The following is a 27,682-nucleotide window of genomic DNA, read 5'->3' on the forward strand; positions in this document are numbered from 1 at the left end:
AATTTGGGAATAAAACCCTGTGGTTGCGCCGAAAATGTAAAAAGTAAGGTTAGTGAGCAAGATGAAGTATGGAAATTGATAAAAAGTAAAGTGGTAACAATATGTTTAATTTTATCTGTTTCTCATTAGTTGATAAATACGCTGTTTATTGATTACTGAACTGAAGGTAGGTTATTACTTTGGTTGGGGTCCTGCTTCCTAAAGTGTGTCTGGCTCTAGAGTGATTTTGTAGCATCTCTCGAGGGTTGAATGATTACGAGTGGAATATGGTTAGAATTTTATTAGTCAATTCATTTTTTTTAGTGTGTCATGAATATTAAGGTAGGTTTAGCAGTGCAATATGTAGTTAATAGTTTTTGCTGCATTGTTCGAGCACTAATAGAGCAAAGTTGCTCGGTATACAATTTAGGTTGAAAAAAAAAAACAGCTTTACAAAAATCACTATATTAAAAAATTGGATTCCTTACAGAAATATAACTACATGGCATATGTGATGATAAATATATGGCCATTTTCTTGATATTATATGCAATTTACTTGATAACTACCACCGTAATAGAGGGGTTTATCAACATTTGGTAAAACATTACCTGAAAAAAAAAAAGTCTGGCACAGACACTAACTTACAACTTGTTCGAAGGATCATCAAAACCTATACAACACTTTTTAACATTCACATTTCATTACTCTTCTGCCCAAAACAATGATTTTCCAATCTGCATAATTTCAAGTGGCCAAAGCACCTGCAGTAACAATGATACCAATACGACTTTCGGGTTATATAGGCACATCATGAGAAATAATGATACTTAACCTAAAAGAGGATGAGATATATATTTATATACAAAGTCTTCAGATAAAACAAAAAATGTCATAAACTTAAAATCAAGGACTGTACCATATATTATGACTTCCAAACGATTTCTTATTGGAATGTTAAAATAACTAGTTTGATTTAATCCTATATAATAAAATTTCAAAATAAACCAAAGGAGATTATTTCGAGTGAGCAAAGAATTCCCTAAATATCAGGTTTTACAATGAGAATTTAAAATTTTTCACCCAAGTTGCAGAAAGATCTGCTTATGTAACATTTCACGACCATGCTTGAATATAAAAGTGAAATATAATGAACAGGCAGTTCCATCCCATTCACTGCTGACTAGGACCCCTTTTGGAGCAAGGAGACGCCAGGCTATAGCAGTAGAAACTAATATCACTTTAAAACTTATCTAATATCTGACATTAGTTACTGCTTTACCAATAACAAGCTACAACAATGTGATTAAAAATTGTAATAACACATGCTAAAATATTTCAATCACAGCAAAAATGTACCTACAGAGTTAAGAGTAAATACAATTTCCTCACAGCAATTACCCAAACCTCTAGGTGTCACCCTATGTGAGAGAGGATTTCTCTGCAAGAGTCTGGATAATCTTCGACTTCAGTTGTGGAATATCACTGATTTTCATGTATTTGCTGGCCTTGTACTTTAGTCTCACAGCCTGAAAAGTAAAATGTTAATTAAATTCACATTTTAAAAAATATCAGAATTTACTAATGAGCATTTAAAGATCACAAATTTAAGTAATTTGTTTCATTATTATTACTACTAGTTAAGCTACAACCCTAGTTGGAAAGGCAGGATGCTATATGCCCAAGGGCTCCAATATGGAAAAATAGCCCAGTAAAGTCAGGAAATAACCTACAAGACAAGTAATAAACAATTAAAATAAAACAATTTAAGAACAGTAATGACAAATAGATCTTCCATGTATAAACTAAAAACTTAGTTTTTTTACAATAAGAGAAATAGGATAGAACAGGTGCCCAAGTGTATCCTCAAGCAAGAGAATTAATCAAAACAGTGGGAGATCATTGTAAAGAGGCTATGGCACTACCAAAGACTTTTCCTACCTAAAATTCATTGTGTGGGAGACTAGCAAGAGTGCAAGGGATTAAGGGCCATTTACCCATCCCCATTCTTGAAAGTCCCAACCTTAAAGATCTCCGGTTTGTGTAGTTTGGAAAAATACAAATGACTAAAATTTGCTATTTGTTCTGATACAAATACAAACCCTCCATATTCAAGCAAGAACCACTGTGAGGGGGAACCCTGACTGAAAATGCCAGGGCCTCCCAAACCAGGGATTTCATGGATCGCCAAGATTATCTTGTGTTTAAAAGGTTGAACAGAAAGATAAAAAAACAAGCATGAATGGAGATAAAGTACAATGCCAAATATTCTGTTTAGCAAGGGGCCAAAAGGACACTGTAGAGACCCTAAAGTAATGCATACTGTGCACTGCAAGATGTGAAACAATAGCAATACCCTCAACAGGGTTCTACAGGAAGGTTAACTCGCTGGAATAAAATAGATTGCAACAAAAATACTTTATCCCCATGACCCACATCCTATGAAGAACCCACAGTTCCCCACTTGCAACAGGAAATTGGAGGCCAACTCCCAATTACCTTCTCTTCACATTTTCCTACACTGTCCAAAGGAGTAAATTGGTCTTACCCTCTGACCTGGCTGCTCCCCCAAGGAATCACTAAAACTGTACTACATCCCCTATTCCTAAAGCCCCTTAGTTCAGATGAACTATCTACTGTTGTGATGGAAGAAGAGCAATTCTATGCCACCCCCTTTCATATAGGTTGAAAATATTTTATTAGAAGATTCCTCAATCTTGTATTCTCAGCAAATCCAAGTTTGGATATTAGGAGATACTCCCTTTTTATCCAAGTAAGAAACCGTGCAGAGAAAAGGGGGGACCCAAGTGCAAGCCCTAGTCCTGCAAGTGACCATTGAAGAAGGACTACCTCGAATGAAGGCTCCAATACATTCACACCTTGATATTAACATTTTTAGATACAGGATGCAGAACTACTGCTATAATTAAAAAAATATTTAAAGAAAATCAGAATGGTTTAGTGAAATCTAAAAATTCATTCCTTACCTGCTGTTTCATGGTATAACTCTTAACTACTACTGAGGCCATCTTTGCCATAACTGGGATCAACTGCTCCTCAGTGTAACGCGAGTAGTAAATAAGCGTGTTGTTCCAGTCGCTGCCATCAGATAACCTGAGATGGAATGGATTACACCATAAAATTGCAATGTACAATGCCAAAATATAACAACTCATGGCAATAACAACTTTCACTTTGTAAATACCCCAACTACAGTATGTTCGTATGCAAACCATGGACAACTGTTAAGGAAGCAAACCCTAAACTTTAATATCTTTAGTTATATAGTATACTCAAGTCTTCTACATTTTAATATGATTTTGCAATACTAAAAATATCTGTATTGCATCTTATCAATGTAATATTTAGTCAAATTATAAACTAATAAACCCAATACAAAAGGACGAGAAACTGAGTACAGAAGGTGGAAAATGCATTATTATTAATAATAATAATAATATTAAAATGCACCTTAACTGAATAATAACTGGAGAAGCTTAGTTATACAAGACCAAATACAGCACAGCATAAACAATATCTTTCCTATCAAGGTGCTCTTTTGCATTTAAGAGTTGTAATTATGAACAAATTTTTTTTTTCTAATTATTAATCAACCCCTACAGTACGAGGGACTAGTCCCGGCTTAGTAGCTGTATGAGAGAATTGTGACTATTTTAACCTGTCATTGTATGTTTAATTTGCATATTTCTATTCTTATTTCATTACTGCATGCGCGCGCATACACACACACAGAGAGAGAGAGAGAGAGAGAGAGAGAGAGAGAGAGAGAGAGAGAGAGAGAGAGAGAGAGAGAGAGAGAGAGAGAGAGAGAGAGAGAGAGAGAGATACCATAGATTTCATGTATCCAATCATTTGTGTACAATATTTCTTTATAGTTAGAATAAAGAAATTCATTACTGGGTATCTATACTCAGGCATAAAGATTTTCACACATGAATAAATACACCCTCTCTCTAAAATAGATAAAATATTTAGTTCTTGGAAACAATTGTAATACAACATAAATGAATAGATTTTATGACATATGACAACCTTCCTTTTGCTTGTGAAGAGCAGTAGGTGGGAATTCATGTTTCTGTGGTTCGGTATGGCTGACCTGGTTGTAGCATCTGAGGCTGTGGAGAGGGAGGGCCTGGGTGGATAAAGTACTTTTTGTACTTCCAGCTGGTGAGGCTCATTGCCACTTTTTTTTTGTTGGCACGTTTCACCCGCGTCCTCCCACTCCCTCTCCTTGCCACCGGCAGAATAAAATACTCAAAACATTTCGGCCTCATATCTTACTACCCTCACACTGTCACTTTACATTTTCTTTCATCAAAGTCTCAACCATTCCCCTTTTACGAAATATCTAACCTCTTGTCTATCCACTCCTCTTATAAGACCATGATAAAAAAAAACAAATACGTAATACCACAGACCTATGCTTGATTTTTTATCACCCTACGACATTTGTTGCCATCAAATATACATTCTCACTTACTGTAAAAAACTATATTTCCATGTTAATTTATTTCACTGCTAATTACAAAATAAATTTTTCAAAAGTTTGCTTTAATTTTTATCGTATTTAAACAACCGTCCTATTTTTCCATTCATTGTGAAGTGACTATCAAACAATTTTTCAGAAATAATGGTAAAGGACTTAGTAAGTATTAAAAAAAAAAAAAAAAAAAAAAAAAAAAAAGAAAAAAAAAAGCATATAAGTGACTATGGTATTCTGTAATAATTCTCGGAACATATCCATCGAAAGATATAAAACTTCAGTAATAATGGATTTACATTATACAGAAATGTAATGAAAACATCCATTTGTTTCCTTTGACACAGTTTTCTATAATGTATAATTTACAAGGTATACGATAAACAAAAAGCTTACTTGCCCCTTGACAGAGACTTAATATTGTTACCATGAACTGGACCATTCCTGTTTTCAGTATTTCACTGCGCATGTAAGAACATACGATTACTGCGTAGAATGCCAATAAATGGAAATAATCACAAGACGGTAACTTTTACTCGTAAAAACAATGAAGAATACTGTACTAATAAAGATGATATTTAGTAGAAATGATAGTTGAGAAAAAAGGAATAAAATAAGAAAAAAAAGATAAATCTTATTCTGTCAACATTTGCATTACCGTAAGCTTTCATCGAAGGCAAGGAGACTGTGATTTGAACACTGTGACAACATAAAAACACTAAAATACCTTACATATCATGAATGGGGACTAGAATTGCATGAATTGTAGTTGGTGATGAGGTTAGATGTGAATACACTAAAATAGACCTTACATACTGTAATCACTAATAAGGATTAGAATCTTGAGTATTTTGGTTGGTGGTAGGAAGACACCAGTCTCCCAATTGGGGTGTTGGGGGGTTTGAGTAAAGCCTAAGGAAGGGAATGTTGCCATTGGCTAGTAGTGTGTGATTATTTCATGGTAACAGACTAAAATAGCTCTTACATTTTCAGAAATAAGGCTAGAATCCCAAAAACTTTGATGGTTAGCATTAGACAGAAGGGGAAGGGGCTAATATTAAGAAGAGATTTTACAGTGAAATTTCCCAGTCTGAATTTTTGTAATATGCAGACACGGGCTCTACTCTTTCGTAGCTTATAAAAATAATGATAATAATAATGACGACGTTATGCTGATATCACCATGTGTATTACCAGGAAGGTTCATAAATAAAATAAGGGTCTGAGCATAAATATCCAGCGAGTATGAGGTTAGTTGGATTGGCTTTAGAAAAGTTTTAGTTCAGTCTGAGGATTGCCTCACCTGATAAGGCAACTTATGATTATTATTAAAAAAACTATATGAAAAGCAATTTCTAAAGCATTGAAAGAGGCCAGGTTGTTAACACCACATAAACACAATGAAAATGCAGTTTGAAGAATCAAGTCATTTAACTACACTTACTTGAGGGAAAGACAGAGTGCTGCGGCGGCAATGATTGAAGGCTTGAAATGGACCATTGAGTATTCTAACAAACACAGCTCCATTAGATATTTTGCTAGCGTGTGTTGAGTAGCATCCACCTGTAATAAAAGGATCTTTAGTATCATGAAAAATTAGCAAATCTCTCTACCACAAAAAGTTTATAACTGCTTTAAAATATAATGGGATTCATAACCCTGGACTACCCAGAAAATGCTGTACTGAACAGAAGGAAAACATTTTCAAAAGTCTTGCTTAGAATCAATACTTTAATCTTAATTCACTCAAAACTTCTAAAAAAAATGTTGAAAAAAAAAATATTGCGTTCAGTTGCAATACTCGTTTGCCATTTCCAGCACAAAACTTGACCGGTTCACGTGTTTGTACTCTTATTTTTTATCATTACTTTTATCCTTACTTTTATTATTAACTTCCTATTTATTCTAATGACTGATGTTCCCATAGTTTTTCACCACCTGTCCTCACTTTACTGCTATTGGGTCACACAAAACGCTCATTTGCCCAAGACTAAATGAAATTTTATGTCAATCCAACTTCCTCTGAACAAGTCACAAGTTCATCCACTTAGTTTTGAAAATACAGTACCTGGAATGGATGAGAGACATCCACCATTACTAATTTTTTTTATCTATTCCCACTGTCATGTGATATGGGAAAAGGTAAGCAAACTGGCATCTTGCTATTCTAACTTGCCTATTATAAAGTTATTTTTTATAGGCAAATAAGAAAAGCACACTACAGTCAATTTTTTTTAGCAAGGTAGATTTGCACCGAGTCGCACTGCTGCCCTTTTAGCTCTGAAAAGTTTCCTGATAGCAGATTGGTTGGAAGTATTTGAACAAAAATACTTCCTACCAATCAGCTATTAGGAAACTTTTCCAATCTAAAAGGGCACCCCTGTGAGTGCAAATCTACCTCACTTAAACAAAAAATTGACTTTAGTTGAACTAAGATCGTGATCCTTTTTTTTTTCTTTTTTTACAATAAGTTAGCAAAGTGCCCTAACATTAAAAAAAAAAGCACACTAAATGAACTGAGGTTGCAATTCTGCTCTAGAATTGCAATTAGCTTACTGCCCAACATTGCACACCGAGGTCTGGACTGTCTGAAATCTATTTGCCTGAACCTGCTCAATGAATCAGGATTTTTTTATCACAATAAAGAACATCCAGTTAAGTTAAAAGTTTAATAAGAAGTGCAAAGCCAGTAGAATACTTAAAACTACAGGCTCTACACTGCAATATATGACAAAAAATTGATACTTTCACAAGAGAAAATAACTAAAATTTTCAGAAAACTACTCTTGATTGCAATAAAAATGACATTTCCTACGTCCACTAATTCAATCTTTGTTACCACTAAGAAACAGTTTTACTCACAGATCCAGCTTTACTATTTCTTCTCAAAAAATGGAGAGGCAGTGGGTAAGACACGTTGAACTGAAGCTTCTTTAGCATTTGGATTTCCATCCTCTTAATATCTGTCTTTGTATATGCTTTATCAGTTATGTAACTAAAATCTCCAATTTCGGGGCAGTACATCTCCTCGTATTTACTAGCGATGAACATGGCAGTAACACCGACAAGCTGCAGCTTATTACGGGGTATGGTTCTTTCAACCTGCAGAATTTATAGAATAAAAAATGCAATAGAAAAATTTCCTATACATTTAACATGCTAAAGTATCACCTGCATCATATTAAAATAAGTTTAATTTTATACATTTAATAAGGTACTGTATTTGGATTTAATAAATATGGGTTCAATGTTAAATTAGCAAACAGGTTTAATTGGGGAAAAATCATGTATGTAGTTGCATTATGAAGTAAAAGTTTAAAGGAGATTAGATAGTATGATGGAAGAAGCGAGATGAGAGGTACAGAAGGAAGGCAGCGGCTAGAAAAAAATAGTGCCGCTAGAGGCTAATTCACCCTCGAAGTAATGCCTATAATGTACTGCAAAAGGTGCACGGACATTCAACTACATGCCACAAGTAAACTTAGAAATTAAAATCCTTTTAATATTTGAAATCTTAACCTATAACACTAGGAATTTTGACAAAATATTCAGGACTTCCCAGGAGACAGTCCGAATTAAGTACTGTACATGAATAGCTCCCAAACCATCCTAGATGTCCAACCAAACCCCCATTTTTTTCAATATGCTTACTTTTTGTCTTCAAGTTTTGGAACCACTATATATACATACAGTACATATACCAAAGCACTTCCTCCAATTTTGGGGGGTAGCTGTATAGTAAACTACTTAAAGAGACCTTGGAATGGTATTTTTATTTCATTCAATATTTTTCTAGATAAATGAGCAAGAAAATTTTCTTCCAGCTAACTTGAGATATATCTAAATACATCCAAAAATATCTTTACATTTCATAGCACAACATCGGCTGCAAAAAAATTATTTCAGGTGTTGCCCATACTCTCTCACAGTACCTCTACTGTCAACAAGGCAAGGGCCTGTTCATAATCAAGCCACACTGTAAAATAATAACTGTTTTGGTTGTAGTCAGTGAAGGAAAGTATCCTTATGCCTAGAAAATATAATTTCCCTTATTTGTACTGTATCAACTTTATCAGAATATTTCATTCTTTCAATTTGTGGTTGCGTAAAATAAAAAATCTAATGGTCTGTACATACATATATCAAGGTACTTCCCCCAGTTTTGGGGGGTAGCCGACATCAAACCAAAGAAAAAAAAAGGGGGGGGACCTCTCCTCTCTACGTTCCTCCCAGCCTGACAAGGGACTCGACCGAGTTCGGCTGGTACTCCTGGGGTGCCACAGCCCACCCTCCCCCATTATCCACCACAGATGAAGCTTCTAACACTGAATCCTCTACTGCTGCTACCTCCACGGTCATCTAAGGCACCGTAGGAAGCAGCAGGGCCTACCGGAACTGCGTCACAATTGCACGCCACTCATTACTATTTCTAGCACGCACTCTTGCCTCTCTCCCATCTATCCTCCTATCACCCAGAGCTTTCTTCACTCCATCCATCCACCCAAACCTTGGCCTTCCTCTTGTACTTCTCCCATCAACTCTTGCATTCATCATCACCTTTAGCAGACAGCCATTTTCCATTCTCTCAACATGGCCAAACCACCTCATCACATTCATATCCACTCTGGCTGCTAACTTATTTCTTACACCCGTTCTCACTTGTTCTCTGTAAAAACAGAATTATAGTTAAACTACCATTATCCCTCCACCAACATTTTTTTCTGGTGGCCAGAGTTTGAAAATTGAAACCACACAGCTTTTGCCAATTGTTAAGACTATATATTCAAAGTATCTTACCTGGAGGAATCTATCAATAATAGATACGGTAAGAAAGAGTGTTTCCTGCAGCAGTGTGAAGCGCGAGTGAACCTGTATAAGCCAATCTATCAATATTAATCTCATCTTCCCATTGATAACTTGTCCTTCGAGGTAAGCATTTTTAACGGGACATCTATCCTGTAAAGATAAAATAGATACCTTACTACACTACATCTGGAATACACAAACAAACACTACGCTGTCACCAGTTTAAGATTTGAATTGATGAAACACTAAGAGGTTTAAAGAACTTTTATTTGTGCAAGATCTATACTACTGTACAGCATTATCTACTACACTGCCAGCCCTGAGATCTTCCAGCTTTGATATACCACTAGTGAATCAATGACTAATGTTTACCACTAATAACAAAAGTCAAGACCGAGTGGAATCTTATGAATATATTCTAGGTTTCCTATTAGTGGATAGTCATTCTTCCCTAAAAGCTGAAAAGAAGCATATCCTCAAAGAATGGTCTTACAGAATGAATGAACTCAAAATTGTAATGAAAAATGTACAATTTTATTAACCCTTTCGCCCCCAAAGGACGTACCGGTACGTTCTTGCAAAACAGTTATTTACATGGTTTTGTACGTTTTTGATAAATTTATGAGAAACTGCAGGCATTTTCTAAAAGAATGAGACCAACCTGACCTCTGTATGACCAAAATTAAGGCTGTTAGAGCAATTTAAGAAAATTATATAGCAAAATGTGCTCGAAATTTAACCTTACCTTGGGGTTAAAAGGGTTAAAAGGAACTAATCCTCACTTGCACACGAGCTATCATAGGTTATTTAGCTATACAGTATTTGCTTGCGTATATAAGGCGACCTTCAAATTGTAAAATTCACCCCCAAAAAAGGGGCAGGGGGTCACCTTATATACTAACAATCTTAAAGATCAAACCCAAGTGATGTTTTTCAGCAAGATAGCCTCGATCTCTGTGCGATAACCAACTGACATAAGATTCACAAATCTATCACTGAAGCTTAATCATACCATAAAGCAACAGTTCTAATATAAATTAAGAAAATTACAAACCTCCAATTCCCGTAGATACTTGTAGATCTCATTTACGTATTCAGAGACTAACTGAGGATTACTGTGGTCCTGTGCATCGATATCCTCAACATTTAAGAGTTGGCTAGAAAAGGCAATGGCCAGTTCTTCAACCTTTGCTTCTTGCACATCCATGTTTTCAACATTTTCAGTGGGCTCCTTAACCTCATTTTCCTTGGTTTCTTTCCTAAAACATGTTGACAAGCTGATAAGTTTACCACAAATGTTTTTAAATGACTAAGTCGTACAATAAGTAATAAGTCCTAGACAATTCACAAATATTTTTGATAAATGATATATACCAAAGACAAATACATTTGGTATATCACTAGGTAATATACTATATATCTCACATTACACTTTATATTACTTAGGCTACAAAGTGTTGAGACTGACAAAAACTTGGCATATTTACTTGTGCATATAAATTGCTAAGGAAAAATAGGACACTATGATGGATGCCATTTTCTATTAACTTTACCAACATGGCTATAAAGAATGACTGGCTTCACGGCAACAGTGATTGCCTCTCATCACAGACAAATCTCAACACTTTATAGCTAGAAAATGTGTTTTTAACCCTTTTACCCCCAAAAGACGTACTGGTACGTTTCACAAAACTCATCCCTTTACCCCCATGGACGTACCGGTACGTCCTTGCAAAAAAATGCTATAAAAAATATTTTTTCATATTTTTTATATTTTTTTGAAAAAATTCAGGCATTTTCCAAGAGAATGAGACCAACCTGACCTCTCTATGACAAAAACTAAGGCTGTTAGAGCAATTTAAAAAAAATATACTGCAAAATGTGCTTGGGAAAAAAATAACCCCTTGGGGGTTAAGGGTTGGAAATTTCCAAAGAGCCTGGGGGTAAAAGGGTTAACAAATCAATAGTGGATAGAATATCTTCAAGTAATCCAGTTCAAAGTTTGAAGTCAAGAGGTTGGCCAAAAAGATAAAAGACATTAAGTACAAACGGAGGTAAACAACAAGATTAAGAACTAGATGTAGCAAATAATTAACTCACTCCATTTGGCAAACTATTGAAGCTTGGTATAAACCCATACTACAAAATTTAAGATTTTCTGTATGCAACTAATCCATACTAGGGAAACATAGGCAGATTTGTTCAGAAAAATGTGAAAAAATACTACAGATACAATCTGAAATAACTCCACTAAAATCATAGCCATTAGAAGAAAATATCAAATTTTCATCAGTTTCGAATAACACAATCCTCCAAATAAATCCTAATCTAATAGTAAAGTATTGACTAAAACTTTACGACAGTGTGGGCACGCGCTGAGGATGAATGGTGAGGAGTGAGGACAGCTTGGGAGGAACTTTAAGAGGGAGAAGATTATTGATGGAGATAAGGTGAAGGATGATATGAAGAGAAGAGGCTTGGTGGGCTTTGATAGAAGGCATTAGAGGGGGTGCACATCAGGGAAACAAAACCTTAATTTAAGGAGAATGGTTTTGCATTAAACATTACAAACATTAACCAACAAGCAACAACACTAAGATTTGTACACTCCTTACCTGATTTGTGAAGATAACTGTCTGGCTGCAACTGCTCTAGAAACAAGAGACTGCTTCAAGAAGTCTGGTTTAACAGGGACTGTAGGGCCTTTGAAAGGAACAGCACGATTTCCCATATCTCCTAATGCGGCCCTTCTTAAAATCGGACCCTGAAGCACTTTTGTTGAAACTTTTCTAGGGCCATTTTCATCATTTCTGAGAATCTGAAAAAATAATTCATGATTAATTATATCAAATTAAGCTTCAATAGTTTCAAACTAACATTTGAAAGGTTAAGTTTTGAATAGATACCTACTATATACAACCACAAACCTATAAGCAAAAAATGGCTTTTTAGTAGCTAACACAACTTTGCAAACCCACTAGCAACTGGATTTAAATTGAAAAGCTATATACCAAACTCTTGGATAATCACAAGTATTGCTATCAATTACATTTAGAAACCCATGTATGGTATCTATAGTCAAACCAAACGAAAGTGGCGGGTGAGAGCAGCTCTTCAAAATATTTACATCAAAATATTCCGGACAGCATACCTTCAAGACACCCCACCGCTGAAGATATGAAGAAGAACCTGACCTGCGGATTAACTGATTTACCGTGTTAGACTAATCCCGTTTTTTCTTTTTCCGAGACGAGTTTGGCAATTAACTCAACCTTTTAATTCGTGGTCATTTCCATTTTTATAGTTCTAGTTCTCAGTTTACTGGGATTATTAGCAATCACAGTTCTATGTACAATTAGCTTCCCTCATGACAACCAAGTTCTCTCTCTCACTCATATATAATATATATATATATATATATATATATATATATATATATATATATATATATATATATATATATATATATATATATACTGTGTGTATATATATATATATATATATATAATGCATGTATGTGGGCATGAAAACTTCTTAATAGAAAAATCTAATGTAAACTAGGCTATGTCATCATTTCGATGCTATGTAGATTTTCATGTTTTTATATTTATATTTCAGGCCATAATAAGAAAGGGTAGTTAAATGATATGCAGAATATGAACAAATATGTATTTTATTAAAAATGGAAAATGTGCTCGGTATGTATAGTAAATACAGTACAGTATATGGAAATAATTTTCATAGGCAGCTTCCATATGATAAAAGAAAAAAAAAATGACTGATGATATTTAAATCTCATTTTCCTTTTCTTTGTCGTCGTCATTGTCATCATCATCTGAGGAACCTATCTCAAGTGCTTAAGATATGAAAGGATAGATTGTGGGATTTAAATTTTGACCCAAGCTCTGGTCTGTTTTCCGTTAATCCGGCGTTATTCTTTTATCTAAAATCTGACTTTTCCGGAATTATTAAGAAACTGACAGCTGTTGGATTCCCTTCTGTGTAAATACTATGTCTTTGTATATATATTCTCATTGTTTAGTCTAATGATGTCCCTAATGGATGAAACTACTAACTCCAGTCGTCTCTTAATTTTTCCGTGCATGGCTATAATACATATTTATGCTCATCACGTGTCAACTTTCGTGATTTTTATACATATAATATATATATACATTATGTGTGTATACACACACATACACACATATATATATATATATATATATATATATATATATATATATATATATATATATATATAGATGGAGAAAACCTTATGAAGAAGACGTGGGTTTTATGGAAAAAAAATTATTTGTAATCCCGGATTATGACTTGACGGAACGAGGCCTCTCCTCTTTTAGACCTTAATCCATCTTCCGTTTCAAGAATTCTCTAATCCACCCTGTCCAGGTAAAATGACCAAAATAGACAGATTTCCACGCGATACATTCTGTCTCGCCCGCCACTTTCGTTCGGTTTGACTATAGTAGGGCGTACCAAAATGTCATTCAGAAAGTATTACAAACGAGACCTGCAAAGATATTCTCATACATTAACACTTATGGAGTGCAGGACAGTGTAACAAACACTTACGAGTGGAGTTCAAGAGCCATCTCGCACCTTTGGTACCTCTGAAGATGTAGTGGATGGAAGTATGAACCTTGGCTAGAAAAACTATCGGATCTGGATACTACTGTTTAAAGCCATTAGGGTCTTCCTGGAACCCAGTAAAATTAACACACAGTTAAATCAGACATCAGGGTGATCATGAGACCCAGCAAATTCAACACTTAGTTAATCAAGAGAAGAAAGCAGGTTGAATGGGGAGGAAAGGCACCAGTCACCCCATGACCCTATAAAGTATCATGTGGATAATCACACACCAGGTCAGGGTAAATGGGGAGGAAAGGCATCAAGGCCATCCTGAGAGTGCAAAATCAAAATGCGGTTGATTAGAATGCATTCAGGTTGAATGGGAAGGAAAGGCATCAGGGTCGTCAGACCCAAAGAAATCAACATGTGGTTAATCAGATAGCTAAATTGCATTGAATGGGGAGAAAAGACAAGGGTAATCCTGAGGCCCAGTGAAATAAACTAAGTTAAGCAGACAGCAATTAAAGTTGAATTGGGAGGAAAGGCATCGGAGCCATCCAAAGACCCAACAAAATCAACACTTAACCAGACAGCCAAATTCAGCAGTGGTATGCCAATGTAGCACCCATGATCTCCCAGGATAACCTTCCTTATGCTCACCTTGTCGGCCCCACACAAGTGATAGGACTGCAACACACATGCCTCCCAAAAGTAACAAGTATATTGGATAGCGGTAGGTAGCAAAGAAACAAAAATTACAAATTTTAAGTAATTTGTATTTTTCCTAACAGTACTTACCTCGAACTACTTTCTTAGGAGTATCTGGGATCTCCTCCCATCCGACCAGAATTTTGTGTAGTTTACCCTACTCCCGTTTTCTATGCGGGGTAATCTCTGGCGGAGTGATACGAGCTCAGAGACAACCTGGGGTCAGAGAGCATGCTTACTCGGGTCTCGATCTCCAGTAAGTTTTGACAGATAGGTTTCTATTAAGTCCTGTAAGGCACTCGGGGTAGGATGGGCAGGCCGTAACCCGAAAGTAGTTCGAGGTAAGTACTGTTAGGAAAAATAAAAATTACTTAAAATTTGTGATTTGTTCCAACACTGAGTACTTACCTCAAACTACTTTCTTAGGAGACTTATGCCTTAGGAGGTGGGAGTGTACCACAGGGCCCAGAAACCGTGATGAGGAGAGAAAAGGGGGGAACCTAGATAAGAGGCTAGGTTCTGCTGGATAAGAGGCTAGGTTCTGCTGACCCTCCAAGAGAAAACACAAGAAATAGGGAAAACTACCCAAAAAACTAAGTGTCTAAGTAACTCACCTCTGTATCCATTCACTGACGATGTATCCCATGGAAGTTAAAGGATTTTAGGGTCATTTCAGGGGGGGTAAGGAAGGAACCTGTGTCTCTTGGACTTACTGCCCGTGGTTTCCCTGGGGCTACACCTTTAAATCTTTTGAAGCGCTGAAATGACGGGACCAAGAGAGAATCCGTCCAGGGACCTCCTTGAACATTCCTTCAAGTAGTGAGCTGTGAAGGTTGAATGACTAGCCCAAGTACCTGCCCGCAGGATTTGGCTGACTGCCATGGTCTTCTCAAAGGCCAACGAAGTACTAAGCCCTCTGATGTCGTGGGGTCTAGGCTTACCCGGAATAGGAATCCCTACACTACTGTAGGCTCTCAAGATCACTTGCCGTAGCCAGAAGGAGATCGTATTTTTGGAGACTAGTTTCTTTACTAATCCTGAAGAAACGAACACTCTTGATTTCGGGTCTAAGTCTGGCTGTCCTCTCCAAGTACTTCCGTACTGCTCTGAGAGGTCACAGCCGCAAGTCCCTCGGGTTGTCCGAACGTGGGATTGCCGGCACGACTTTGGGTCCCAGACTGCTGGGTTTTGGCCACAAAGGATGGTACGAACTTGAAGGTAGCTTCACGCCAGCCCTTCGAGTGTGACACCTCGTATGAAAGTCCATGAAGCTCCCCTACCAGTTTTGCTAATGCCAGCGCTAACAGAAAAACTGTCTTGAGGGTGAGCTCCTTGTCCAAGATGTCCTTTAGGGGTTCGAACGGAGGTTCTGACAGCATTTTCAGGACTCTAGCCACATCCCACTGGGGCACCCTAACTGCTTGAGGGGGGCATGATTGTTCGAAGCTCTTGATGAGCATCGAGATGTGTCTAGACTAGAGGAACCCAGGTCGATGCCCTTCAGGAGGAAGACTTGTCCTAGGGCGGCTCTGACTCCTTTAATGGCTGGGATGGACATATTTACCTCGTCCCTGAGATAGACTAGGAAGTCAGCTATCTCCGGGATGGAGGCTTTCAACGGCTTGATGTTCTTCGCGACGCACCACTTCGTGAAGGTAGGCCATTTAGCCTGGTACACAGCGGCTGACGACCGTCTCGGGTAACCTGACATCCTTGTTGCGGTCTTCGCCAAATACCCTTCCTTCCACAGGAGACGCTCGATAACCTCCACGCGTGAAGGCAGAGGGACCGAGGGTTTTCGTGGAACCTTTTGAAGTGTGACTGCCGGAGAAGGTCTGATCTGTCCGGAAGGGGCCAAGGTGGAAGGCGCGCCAGTTCCTTTAGATCCGCGAACCACTCTCTCTCCGGCCACCAGGGCGCTACCAAAGTCATCCACAGGTTGTCCGCTCTCCTCACCCTGTTGAGGACTTGTCTGAGCATTCCGAAAAGAGGGAAGGCGTAAACGTCGAGGTTGTCCCAAGGATGCTGGAAGGCGTCCTCGAACGCCGCCCCCGGATCTGGCACAGGAGAACAAAACATGGGAGCTGTGCGTTCAGCCTCATGGCGAAGATGTCTATTACTGGCGAGCCCCACTTCTGAATCAGAGTCTTGGATACTTCTGGGTGCAAGGACCACTTGGACCCCACCACTTGACCCATTCTGCTGAGGCCAGGACGTTTCTCTTCCCTGGAATGAATCTGGCCGAGATCTTGATCTGCTCCATTTCAGCCCATTCCAGGAACTCCAACGTGAGGCCGCACAACTCCTTCGATTTTAGCCCTCCTTGCTTCTTTATGTAGGCCACCGCCGTGGCGTTGTCGCACATCAGTGCCACGGTGTTTCCCCGGAGCCTCTGAACGAACTCTAGGCATGCCCTTTGCACTGCCATAATTTCCAGTACGTTGATGTGCAGGTCCTTCTCTTCGGCTACCCATCTTCCTCTCGCTGTGCTGTCGAGGAGATGAGCACCCAAACCCTACTTGGATGCGTCCGTGAACAGGAGCATCTCCGGAGGGTCGGCTGCGAAGGGCATCCCCTTGAGGGTGTTCGATCTGTCATGCCACCACTCGAGGACCTCCTTCGTCTCCGGGGACATTGGGACCACCTTATGCGGGGAGTCTCTCTGGTTCCAGGACTCCTTCAGGTTCCATTGTACTCCCCTGAGTTTGAGTCTCAAGTCCCATAGGGGAGACTAGCTTCTCCAATGACACGAGGTGGCCTATCAGCCTCTGCCAGTCCCTGGCTCTCCTGGGCTGACCCGACAGGAAGGGCCGTAGGATCTGGCCCAAGTTGTTCAGTCTCTCCGCGGAAGGGAAGGCTCTCGCCAACCGGGAGTCCAGGACCATCCTGAGGTAGGTCATCCTGGTGGAGGGTATCAGTTGGGACTTCTCCAGGTTGATGGTGATACCCAGGACATTGCAGAACTGCAGGAGCTTCGCGCCTTGCTCCCTCAGTACTTCCCTTGAGGCTGAAAGCAACAACCAGTCGTCCAGGTACGGAATCAGGCGGATGCCCTATTCGTGTGCCCAGGCTGAGACTGTCGCGAAGATCCTCGTGAAGACCTGAGGGGCTGTGGACAGACCGAAGCAGAGGATCTTGAACTGTAACGTTTGGGTACCTCATTTTACCCTTAGGTACTTCCTGCTGGAGGGGTGGACAGGGATCTGGAAGTATGCGTCCTTGAGGTCTATGGACATCACGAAGTCTCCTTCCCTCAAGGCCGCTAGGACAGACTTCGGAGCATCCATCTTGAAGTCTGTCTTGCACACGAACCTGTTGAGAGCTAAGAGGTCTATGACTAGTCTACAGCCCCCTGTCGCTTTCTCCACCAGGAAGAGTGTGCTGTAGAACCCTGGACCTGGGTTCTTGACTGGGTCCATTGCTCCTTTCACCAACATAGCAGAGACCTCTTCAAGTAGGGCCGTCCTTCTCAAGGGGTCCTTCGGTGCCAACCATTCCGCCTGTAGATCTGGTATCAGAGGTGGGGGGTCCACCACGAAGGGCAACCTGTACCCTTCTTTCAGGACTGTTACGGTCCACGGGTCCGATCCGTGGTCCCGCCATGCTTGCCAAGAATGTTTGAGGCATCCCCCCACCTGAGGCTTCGGCAGGAGTAGGAGGCCTCTCTCCCTATCTCCTTCGAGAGGCGCGGCCCGATCGACCTCTTCTGGTGGCTGAATAGGAGGGCCCGAAGGCTGACTGCGCAGCCGACGTTCCCCTACGGGAGGGCTGTGAAGGTTGCTGCCAGGATGTAGTAGGGGCATCTCTCCTGGGCTGGTTAGGAGAGCGCGAGAGGGGAGAGGGACGTCAGAGGGTGTCCTTCTATGGGTGGGTCTTCTTGCTGGAGGGGGCCTGGGTTCTCCCGCATCCTTTAGTTTCCTCACCATCTCCACCGTCTCTTTCACCTCCTTGAGGGGGAAGACTGAGTCGTCCCACAGTGGAAGGCTCCTCAAGGACCTCGCATCTCTGTCAGGGAGCCTCCTTACTAGTCTGCTGAGCACAGTGTCCCTTTTCCTCAGTATCCCGTTGGCGGTTTGTGCTATGGATTGATAAGAAAGGAACTTCAGGGCCTTACCTCCCGAGCTAATCAGCTCCTTCGGCAAGGCCTGATTCTCCGGGATTGAGAGGTCGTGCGAGGACTGGAACCCTACCAGCGTGGAGGCCCACCAATCCAGCCACGATGACACGTGAACTAAGTCCCTGGACAGCTCCTCCATCATGGAAGTCTCCGCCGGGGAGAAACAAACCGGGGCAGTGGTAGCCCTCTCCTTTGCTGCACCCTGTCCCAAGGTGGCGACTGCTGGTTCCACCGCACAGGGCCCCGCGCGGTGTCGTCCTTCCGGGAGGTAGAACCGGGACTGGAGAAGTCTCGCTAGCTCTTGGGAGCTTCCGCATGGTTGGCCACGATCTTGTTAACGTGCGCCAATCCCAGCTTCACATCTTTAGCTAAAGGGAGGGCTAGCAAGGGCCTCTGTTGTACAGGCGCATCCACCAGCCTGCTGAGGCTCGAGAGCCAGACTTCGTCAGTAGAGGGCTCCGGTTCGTCCAGCCTATGGTGTCGCCTGATGAGGCCTATCACCCTCCTGTATGCTGAAACCTCCACTGGCGAACCTTCTTCCCCGTCCTCTACATTCTCCGTTGTTCGTCCCAGTTCTCGTGACGGAGGACCTCCGACGGGAGGAGTCGTACGTGGAGGAGGAATCTTCCTGGAGTGGTCCAGCCTCCTCACTTCAGGCAGTAGGACGGGCATCGCCGCTGGAACGGAGGCCTCCGTCCTGGATTTATCCCTTCTTCCAGCGGACCAGGGGTCTGCGGGCTTGCCAGACCGAAGGGGCGACTCTCTCCGCTGGGCGGATGGAGTCGGAACCTTCGCGGACTTATGCCTGTCCCTTGGTGCCTGATGAGAAGAGTCCCTCCTTCAGTCATACTTACTGCTGGAGACAAAACCTACCGGTGAGCGGGACATAGGGCGCCATCCCGAGGTGCCCGGGACTGCTGTAGCACCCAGGAGTTGGCTACGGGGGATGGAGACCCGCACCCATTCTTCCTCCGGCGAAACGCTTCTCCTGAACTTTCTCCTGGGGGATCTAGAACGCCTACTCACGTGGCGGGATCTTGAATAGGAACACGAGCGAGATCACCTCCTGCGGGACCTATCTCGCCGTCTCCTATGGTCCCTCGGGGCTCAGTCTTCCGATGGGTAGGAGTAGGCCTTGACCGAGGAGCCCGAAGACCTGTAGGACCACGCTGAAGGGCCTGAATCGCACCACGTTGCTGGTGGTTCTACATGGTGTTCGGTTGGCGACGAAGGCTCCATGAAGTCGGCCGGGAACGTAGCTGAAGGCGGAGGGGAGCGGGGAAGCTCCTCGCTGGGGAACCAGGTCTCAAACTCCTCTTCCATCCTCAGGGGAGATCTGAAGGGCGTCTTCAGAGGCGCCCACCCGAGGGTGTCTGATGTCGGCGAGTCGTCCTTCTCGGCGGCACCCTCGGCTGCTGACGCACCTGAAAACCCTGCCCAAGAGGCGGGAGAAGAGACTGTAGCAGTTTTACCCCACATCGGATCGTCCGACGAGACGGGACCTGCTTTCACCAGGGCTCCGTCCCCCAGATACACACCCGCCCCTCCCTCAGGCCCCCCACTTGCCTGGACCGACACAATCCCACTGTCAGGTAAATCAGACTCCTGGGGAAGGACCACAGGCCGCTTCCCCACAACAGACTTACCTCGACCCCTACACTGGGTAGGGGAAGACGGCAGAGAGAGAGTGTCCGACGGGACGCCGGGCGAAGTGAGAGAAGAGACGGGCTTCCTAAGAGAACATCGAGAGGCCTTCTTCTTAGTGCCGTATCGCACCCACTGCACTTCATTCCAGGACTCGCACTCCAGACACGTGGCTGTAGGGGAACACACACTGCCCCTACACAAAGAACACAAGGAGTGTGGGTCAACTTCAGGCTTAGAGGGGAAAGCGCCACACTATTTGCCGGCCACAGGCCCAGGGCAACGACGGGGATGCTCCATAACGCACTAGTAAGACACCACGAGACACAGGAACACAGGGAAAGGATAGGGAAGCACACAAAGGGACCATGTGAGACAAAAGGGTCGCACTGGGTTAAGAGAGAGCGTCGGGATATTAACGCTGACGCGACCAAAAACTTACTGGAGATCCGAGACCTGAGCAAGCACGCTCTCTGACCCCGGGTCGTCTCTGAGCGTGTATCACTGCCAGAGATTACCCTGCATAGAAAACGGGAGTAGGGTAAACTACACAAAATTCTGGTCGGATGGTAGGAGATCCCAGATACTCTTAAGAAAGTAGTTCGAGGTAAGTACTCAGTGTTGGAACAAATTGCTGTTCAGGGAAAATTGCAAATCCAACCGTAATATCACTTAATTGCAAGACCAAACATTCAAACAAAAGTAAAGGCAAAAGATTAAAACAGCCAGATGAGGAAGGGTAGCAAAGGCCAAGACGAAACAAGAGCCTAGAAATGTAACTGACACCAGAAACAGATTCTCTCTCCTAGCTGAGGAAGGAGAGAGAGGCTTGATTGGAGACTCCATGGTAAAGGACCAAGGGAGAGCACTCCGGCCTCAAAGAGGAAAAAGGTCAGTTCCCATCCAGGTGCCAGTGTACAGGAGATAATAGTACAGTAGTAGTTAGTAAAACTACAACAAAGAACAAGACCACCACTATTATTGCTCAGGCAACTAGAATCTATTTACTCCTAAGAAAGGACGCTACTGTAATTTCTATCATTTGATTCTGTAGTCCCTAGTTTTAATTTTCAAATTTTTCTACTTAATGTTCCTACTAGCAGAACAGTCATACACTATTACTGTGCAGGTTTGCATCGCACCCTTCTTTGAAGTTGACGAACCATTTGTTTATTCGGCACTTTGCACATTTGTGCTTCAACTTCAGTTTCTCACGCATCTTTAATTCTTCTATGATAATTGTCTTATGTGTATATTTGGAAGTATCTGCTAATAACTTCCATAACTAGAATAGCACTCCAGAGAGCAGACCTCTGCCATGGCAGCTTATTTCTTGAAAACAATGTGCCTGTCCCAGAATTAATTTATAATTTTCAGCTCTTTACATAACTTTAAAATCCCTGCAAGTTTCATTACCTCATGATTAAAATTTCGACCGTATGGTTGATGACCGGAATTTGACTTTTGCTTGACCTTGGACTCAACCTTAACATGTAGTAATTGGCGTGGGATTTCACACTCAAATATGAACCAAGTTCCAAGTCTGTGACAACGATGTCCAAACTTATGGCTGATTGTATGAATTAGACATTTTGTTTGACTGTGACCCTGGCCTTCCATAAAATAATAATTTCCAGCTTTTTACTAAAGTTAATCCCAGCAAATTTCATTACGATTAAAATTATCGCCAGGAAGCTGTTCATAAACACACACAACTAGAGGCAAAATCATAACCTTCCAACTTCGTTGGCAGAGGTAATTACTAGCTTCGTGACCACTACTGTAAAAAGGGGGATGGGTGACAGTTATCCACCTACTGTTGCATCCACTTAATTCTGGGTGACTTTCCATCTAATCTGACCCAAACCTCCCATAAGTTCCACCAAACCAACAGTCGAGTCTCCTCAACGTTGGGTTGTCCCAACCATGCCGCAGCTCCCAACTGAGCAGCACAAGGCAGAAAACTAGCAATTACTGGGATTTCCCAACATCCAAGAACAGCCTGACTTAGTAGTAACTGAGTATTACCAAAAAGCAGCAACTGGCCTTTTTAGTTGGCCAGGACAAAAACAAGGCACAAAAGTATGTCAACCTTAAGAGCATTTGAGCCTATTCCATTAGGGATCAGTCACAGGGAGTGATCAGGTATCACATGTTAGGAATGTGTGTTACAAGGCATTAACCCTTTTACCCCCAGGCTATTTGGAACTTTCCAACCGTTAACCCCCAGGGGTTATTTTTTTTCAAGCACATTTTGCAGTATATTTTTTTAAATCGCTCTAACAGCCTTAATTTTCATTATAGAGAGGTCAGGTTGGTCTCATTCTCTTGGAAAATGCCTGAAGTTTCTCAAAAAAATTATCAAAAATATGCAAAAAAAAAAAAAAATGGAAATAGCAGTTTTTTGCAAGGACGTACCGGTACGTCCATGGGGGTAAAGGGATGAGTTTTGTGAAACGTACCAGTACGTCCTTTAGAGGTAAAAGGGTTAATAGCACTATTCCATTCTTGCGTCCATGTCACCCTGGGATTCCTCCGTCCCAGCCTCTCGAAACCTGTGACCGAGTTCATAGCATTGTTTATAGAGGTTCCAAGCCTTTGCTCTGACGCACAAGGTAGCTGTCAGCTCAATGTCTATATGCTAGTTATAAATAGCCATCGTATCTAATTCTCTCTATTTATTTTTTTAATCCAAATAAATTGAAAGTTAAGTTTGGATGAAAGGGTTAAGAGAAAAATATGAAAATGTAGAAGAGTTAATAGTGGTCTGGTCCTAATCTGTGGGATTGGAGCTGGTCTTAGCGGCAAGGTTAAACCTACCAGATTGAAGAAAATACCTCCACACTGACATCGCCCAACCCTTCATCACATCACGCAAGCTCTATCACTTCAACAAAGTGACAGGCCATCGAAATAGAGAGAGAAGTCTTGTACAAAAGCAAGAGTTTTGTCCACCGATATCTCTACCCGATGTGATTATCTCCACTCACTGCCTCTGTAAAAGACCAGGCATTGATAGTACCCAGAAAGTTGATTCTTGGTACCGCACCGTTTGTCCCACGTGTATACGTTGAGGGATTGTTCGGGGCTACGTACGTATGATAGATTTCCTGGACTTTTCTATGGTGTTTCTGCTCATTCTTTTTCTAGATGCAGTAAGAATAATTTAGCAAAAAGGAGGCAGAAAAGTACAACATGAAGTTCGCCTTCTACGGAATCACGCAGGCCAATGACAACACTCCTACAGGGAGAGAGATCACAGGATCTCTTCCATTAGACAGGATTAGCAGGTGATAAGCCCTTAGTGCCTTTCCAGGGTCAGGTAGACTGCAGAGAAGGAGGGCGTCGCCCTTCTCCCGGATATAAGGTGGCCACAAAATCTCCCCCCATTGGACCCCTGCGGCATCTAAGGAATCGCAACTTCCTTGGATTCACATTATGTTATAAGGCCACCCTAGTAACAGAATAAAAAGACATGCTGCCCAACAGGAACAAGGTTATGGAAACCTGTCACAGTTCTGGGGAAACCACCATATTTCCTAGTATTCTTCTATAAAATCCCTTAATCAGCCGGCACATTTTTCAAAATAAAAACGACAAAAGACTAAAATAGTCGGATATGAGGACAAAGAGAAGAATAACTACTACTCGGCGGCTGGTAAATTAATAGAAAAACAAGGAACAACATTCCTAAGAGCAATAAAAACTTATACTACAGTAAATGATGTTGGGGGAACGGGCCTTTCTCGCCATCCTACAGCCAATACTACCACCTCAAAAATTTCTAACCATTTCCATCTTTACCTAGATCATACTCCTATTAGAGGATGGTTGTTTGCATCTATGTATGTAAATACATATATATACCAAGGCACTTCCCCCAATTTTGGGGGGTAGCCGACATCAAACAAATGAAACAAGAAAGGGGACGTCTCCTCTCTATGTTCCTCCCAGCCTGACAAGGGACTCAACAACCGAGTTCGGCTAGTACTGCTCGGGTGGCACAGCCTACCCTCCCACATTATCCACCACAGATGAAGCTTCATAATGCTGAATCCCCTACTGCTGCTACCTCCACGGTCATCCAAGGCACCGGAGGAAGCAGCAAGGCCTACCGGAACTGCGTCACAATCGCTCGTCATTCATTCCTATTTCTAGCACGCTCTCTTGCCTCTTCTCACATCTATCCTCCTATCACCCAGAGCTTCCTTCACTCCATCCATCCACCCAAACCTTGGCATTCCTCTTGTACTTCTCCCATCAACTCTTGCATTCATCACCTTCTTTAGCAGACAGCCATTTTCCATTCTCTCAACATAGCCAAACCACCTCAACACATTCATATCCACTCTGAGTGGATATGTATGTACAAATAAAAAAATTTTAATCTATGATACAGTACCTAAATTTCTAGCAAAGTGAACTATATTATAAAAAACTGACAAGTACTGGCTATTTTGGTATTTTTCTCTATGACTAATGTGGGATGGGGCATAACCTTAGTATCTATGGCTTAAAATGTGATCGCCATCCCATTTACTAAGTTTATTGTTTACTTTTAAGAGATAGACTAGTTTTGCTGCGCATGCGTTCATGGCATTAGATCTAAACAGCTTTTTGTTTTTCGTGCAACTTAATCATTACCTTGCCTTTTTAACCAATCAAGAGCTAACAAGTTCCTGGATGTTGTTTTCCAGGCGCCATTTTTTTTTTCCATTTGCTTCAGTTCCAACATGATTATAATCTTAGACTTTTTCCATAGGAGTTCAACCTATTTTGATATTAGTGTTAGTTGATCTACAGTATTTCAGTCATTAAGTTTAAAACAATCTCCTAGTATAATAGCTGTTGTTGCTCAAGTGGAAGTAAAGAAATCTCGGAAATAATGACCTAAACGAATGGTGTGCACAGATCATCCATGTTCCGCTTCCCAGAACAGAAGAGCAGCGAGATACGGTAATGTATATTTTCGAGGTAAGCGAGCCAAGGTGGACCAAAAACCACTTGAGAAATGATGTGAATCATGGGTAATCATGATATTTTAGTTACTCGCTACTTACATAATCCCCACATTTTGAACTGGTTGGTGTTTATTATGCACTTCTGAAAATTTTCTATTGCTGAAATAACTTCGTAGCATTTTCCAGACCCAAAACCCTGGTTTCCCACTGGGGGTGGAATAGGAGAACTAGTGAACATGTGGTTAGTCCCAATATTCCTGATAATATATATACATATATATAAAAAAAAAACATTAAATAGTTATGTATTTGGCTAAAAAAGTTAACATTTACCTAAAAATATTGATCATAATACGAATTAAAGATTCTACTAAGCTTGATGTTATATTAAACAGAGTGGGATGTTTAAAGGTGAAAACATAAAACAGACTAATTTAGAAATAAATATGCATTCCTAGCAATTATAAGAACTTCTGATGGGGCCAATTGTACTGTGGCTGCAAATATTTCATTAAAAACTGCATTCATGTTGATAGTTTTTAGACAATTCAAATTAGTTATTCAGTTGACATGAACCTGAATTCGTTCGCATAAGAGGGGCCATGGTGTGGACCAAAGCTCTTCATGTAAAGTGGTTCCAGATAAGCAAAGTAAACCAAGTGAAGGTTAATAGACGAAGCGAGAGACCTTTGGTTATTTTATTAAAAAGGGGAGATCATTCATTATGCAACAAATTTCCAATTCTATAAAAGAAAGGCCATGCCCCAAGGTATAACTATGGTTGGTTTCTGTCTTTTGCCAACCAGCCAAGGCGTGTCACCACTGACCGATGACACCAAGGATCAGTGATCGCTGACGGCAAGAATTGAAGACTACCGATGACATCGACTAGTGGCCGCTGTGACACGCAGTGTCCACTGGTGGAACAGATCCATGGCCACTAACAGCGCGGATTAATGACCGATGTGACACGCATCAGTGGCCACTGGAAGAATGGAGTGGCCGCTGGCGACACAGTGACTGATGGAGGCATTAGTGAAGAATAAACGGTCAAGGGCGCCTCCACCCTACCTAACCTCCTTAGGTAATATATTATGTATAATGCAAGGACATCATCTTAGGGAGGTTAGGTTAAAATATGTTACAACCTCAATTAGTGAACTGAGATCGAACGTCCTACAAAGGGGAACCAGTCACTACGGCCCCAGTCACTTCAGCCCTAGTCACTACGGCCTCTCTCATCATCAACCCTAGTCACTATGGCCTCCCAAGATGATAACTTAAATATGTGAACTACGGTGGTACATCTCTCTCTCTCTCTCTCTCTCTCTTCTTAGCTTTCTTTGTTTCTTGAGAGAGAGAGAGAGAGAGAGAGAGAGAGAGAGAGAGAGAGAGAGAGAGAGAGAGTGAGTGTACCATTATTGTACAAAGAAGCCAAAAATGTAACTGTAGAGGTCCATCTTGTCAAGGATGGTAAACACACGTCGCCAGCGCCGTCGGTTTAGAACAGTGCAAGGCAAAATATTTGCCTTATGGAAACGGTATGAAGACCACGAAATTACCACCAATCGCCTCTTAAAAGCACGTTCTAAGTTATGTACAAATGGACCTTCCAAATAAACGCTGCTTTATATATTATATCTTAAGTTTTAAACATACTATAATTAGATTTTAGATCATAAGTTTTAAATCTAAATATATGCATATTGTATTTCAGATTCCCTTATTTGTGTAGCACGGCTACAATTTGTACAGTTTGTATGAACCATACGTTCTGGTTGTATTGCTATTTTTTTTTAATGAAATATATTTTTCTTCCTATCATGTTTTACAGTTTAACCTTAATGAAAAAATAATATATATATGTATATTTTATATAAATGCAAGGTCACCAATGAATACCAATTTTCATTAAAAAATACTCTTTCTAATGACGGCCAAAGCGACTAGGGTAGTTGGTCTGATTTGGCCCAAGTGACTAGGGGTGGGTGCCGTAGTGACTCATGTTGGGGCCGTAGTGACTAGGGTCAGAGGCCGAAGTGACTGGCAACCCTACAAAGGGCACCACCCTACCAGTAGGTTAATTTGCGTATTTAAGTCCTTTCATTCCTAATTACATTTAGTTTAAGATCAGGATAGTTAGGACATTTTATTTACATTTTCATCACTGGTAATATTTATATAGACATCTTATTGCTAATAAATATCGGTAAATAAATAAAAACGTATCGTAGAAGACGTTACCACGGGCCACAAAATAGGCCTAGCCTACCAACACACAAATTAATAAAAATAACTAATCTGGTATAAGTAAATTGGTTATTTACTGTCTATATTAATATAAAATATTAACCTCAACTATGTCTTACGAAA

General features: G+C 40.9%; 1 protein-coding gene across 1 annotated transcript in view; it reads right to left on the reverse strand.

Moving 5' to 3' along the window:
- Positions 1-428: 428 nt before the first annotated feature.
- Positions 429-27,682, reverse strand: part of LOC137658507 (G2/mitotic-specific cyclin-B-like) — a 27,540-nt gene continuing 286 nt past the window's right edge. Inside the window, exons 2-8 of the mRNA XM_068393280.1 lie at positions 11,902-12,104; positions 10,341-10,545; positions 9,278-9,436; positions 7,343-7,582; positions 5,925-6,043; positions 2,967-3,093; positions 429-1,508 (exon numbers count right to left, since the gene is read on the reverse strand). Of these exons, the coding sequence (XP_068249381.1) occupies positions 1,401-1,508; positions 2,967-3,093; positions 5,925-6,043; positions 7,343-7,582; positions 9,278-9,436; positions 10,341-10,545; positions 11,902-12,104 (1,161 nt within the window). The 3' untranslated portion in view covers positions 429-1,400. The remainder of the gene's footprint in view (positions 1,509-2,966; positions 3,094-5,924; positions 6,044-7,342; positions 7,583-9,277; positions 9,437-10,340; positions 10,546-11,901; positions 12,105-27,682) is intronic.

This window comes from Palaemon carinicauda, chromosome 1 (genome assembly GCF_036898095.1).
Source record: "Palaemon carinicauda isolate YSFRI2023 chromosome 1, ASM3689809v2, whole genome shotgun sequence".
Classification (NCBI taxonomy): Eukaryota; Metazoa; Arthropoda; class Malacostraca; order Decapoda; family Palaemonidae; genus Palaemon; species Palaemon carinicauda.